Source organism: Athene cunicularia (assembly GCF_003259725.1).
Source record: "Athene cunicularia isolate RWA chromosome 1 unlocalized genomic scaffold, athCun1 chr1_part2, whole genome shotgun sequence".
In the NCBI taxonomy this organism is placed as follows: Eukaryota; Metazoa; Chordata; class Aves; order Strigiformes; family Strigidae; genus Athene; species Athene cunicularia.
Genome location: NW_020799092.1, coordinates 81379719 through 81381717, shown reverse-complemented (window position 1 = coordinate 81381717; position 1999 = coordinate 81379719). Strand labels below are relative to the sequence as shown.

The following is a 1999-nucleotide window of genomic DNA, read 5'->3' as shown; positions in this document are numbered from 1 at the left end:
ACACACACACGTGTACACACACACACGTGTGTACACACACACACACACACACACACACGCACACCCCGTCCTCCTCCTGCCCCTCTCAGCACGGGGCCACCAGGTCCTCCCTGACACCCCCTGCCTGTCCTCGTCCCTGTCGCCAACCCATCCCAGCACGGCCACCACGGCTACAACAGCCACCATGGCCACCACAAACACTACGGCCACTACAGCCACAAAGGCCACCACAACCACCACGGCCACCCAGGGCCACCACGGCCACCACAGCCACTACAATCAGCATGGCCACCGCAGCCACCATGGCCATCACAGCCACAATGGCCACCACAAATACGGCCACCACAGCTATCACAGCCACTATGGCCACCACGGCCACTACAGCCAGTATGGCCACCAGTGCCTACGGACACTACAGCCACCACAACCATGACGTCCACCACAGCCACCATGGCCACTACAGCCACCGGGGCTACCACAGCCATCACAGCCAAGCGTGGCCACCAGGGCCACCGCCACCCCCATGACCACCACAGCCACAAAGGCCACCACATGTAGACCTGATGGGTGGACACGCAGCTCTGACTGACGGACGTGTAGATTGACAGACGGATGGCATATCCGTTGGCCAACGTGGGCACCTTCATCTTCACCGCCGGGGCAGAAGCATTTTGGTGGGACCCGGGAGAGTTCAGCCCCATCACGCCCTCACAGGTTGCCCATGGGGTCTCTCCAGTGGCCCACGGGCATCAGCCACGGTGTTTTTGGGGCCACAGCAACCCCTGTGGCCGGGTGGTGGCTCCTCGGTGCCACAGGCTGGGTGCCATGGCTGCGGTGGCACCTCGGTGACCCCAAGAGCGAGGAGGGGATTTTTGGTTTCGGTTCCTCTGCCCAAAGTTCTCGGTTGCCTCCAGGAAGGGCTGGGCCTGGGCCGGCAGCGGCTCCCCGGGGCTTTCCAGCCTTGATGGACCCGGGCCTAGGAGAGAAATAATAATAAATGTAATAAATATGATTAAAAAAATAATAATAACTGGGAGGTGGTGCTCCCCCGAGCAAAGGGGACCATGTTGTGGTGATGGCACAAGATGGCAGCTCTTGCCTCTGCCCACAGGGGCCATGAATAAAGCGTGATGCAAAAAAATGGGCAAAAATTCAGCAAAAAAAAAATAGGATTTGAGGCTTGAATCCAGTTCGGGAAGGGACCCGCCACTTCCTCGCGACCCGGGTTGATTCTGTAATTAATGGGAATGAGGTGAGCGTGGAGGGGATAGAGCAGAGCGATGGGGTGGAGGAAGGATCCCTCCTCCTCCTCCTCCTCCTCCCCCCTGTGGGCTTTGGGGGGTCCCGCTGGACACGCAGAAATAAAGGGAAACACAAAGAAATCCACCAAACTTGCCATTTTTTACGCAGCTTTACAGGTTTTAGCAGCGGAGCGGGGAACTGCCGGGTCTTGGGCTCCTGTTTCCCCCGAGGTTGCTGGGGATGGGGACTCGGCGCTGCCCGTTTTGGGGTGATTTCTGCACATTTGGGGGCAGAGATTTGGCCGCGCCCTTGCAGGGTAACCCCCAACCTCCCCAGGTGAGGGCGTTTTGGGGACAAACGGCTCCCCCGTGTCCCTGCTGTCCCCACGGCCATCCCCGCTGTCTCCCTGCGTCCCCCCAAGGGCTGTCACCGAAGGCAGAAATCAATTAGAAATGCTAATTATGACAAAATGTAACCACAGCCCCGGCTGGGGACGCCGGGGCAGGGACAGCGCGATTCGGGCAGTTTTTGGATGAGCCGAGCTGGCTCATCAGGTGATTTAAAAAGCGGGGGCGCTGGCCCTTTAAGGGCGGAAGGGGGCGCGGCGGACAGGTGCGGCGGGGACACACCGGGAGGCGGCGGGTGAGCGACGGGGAGGCGCACCAATGGGAAGGCAGAACGAGCCAGGCCGGCCAATGAGAGCGCGGCGAAGGGAGCGGGCGGGCCGCTGGCCGGCTCGGCGGCGCTCGCGGCGGGG

At 60.9% G+C, this 1999-nt stretch overlaps 1 protein-coding gene across 1 annotated transcript in view; it reads left to right on the top strand.

The window, feature by feature from the left end:
* The first annotated feature begins 612 nt into the window (after positions 1–612).
* The window catches only part of TSPAN33 (tetraspanin 33), a 5471-nt gene continuing 4084 nt past the window's right edge, over positions 613–1999 (top strand). The window contains exon 1 of the mRNA XM_026868037.1: positions 613–714. Coding sequence (XP_026723838.1) covers positions 613–714 — 102 coding nt within the window. The remainder of the gene's footprint in view (positions 715–1999) is intronic.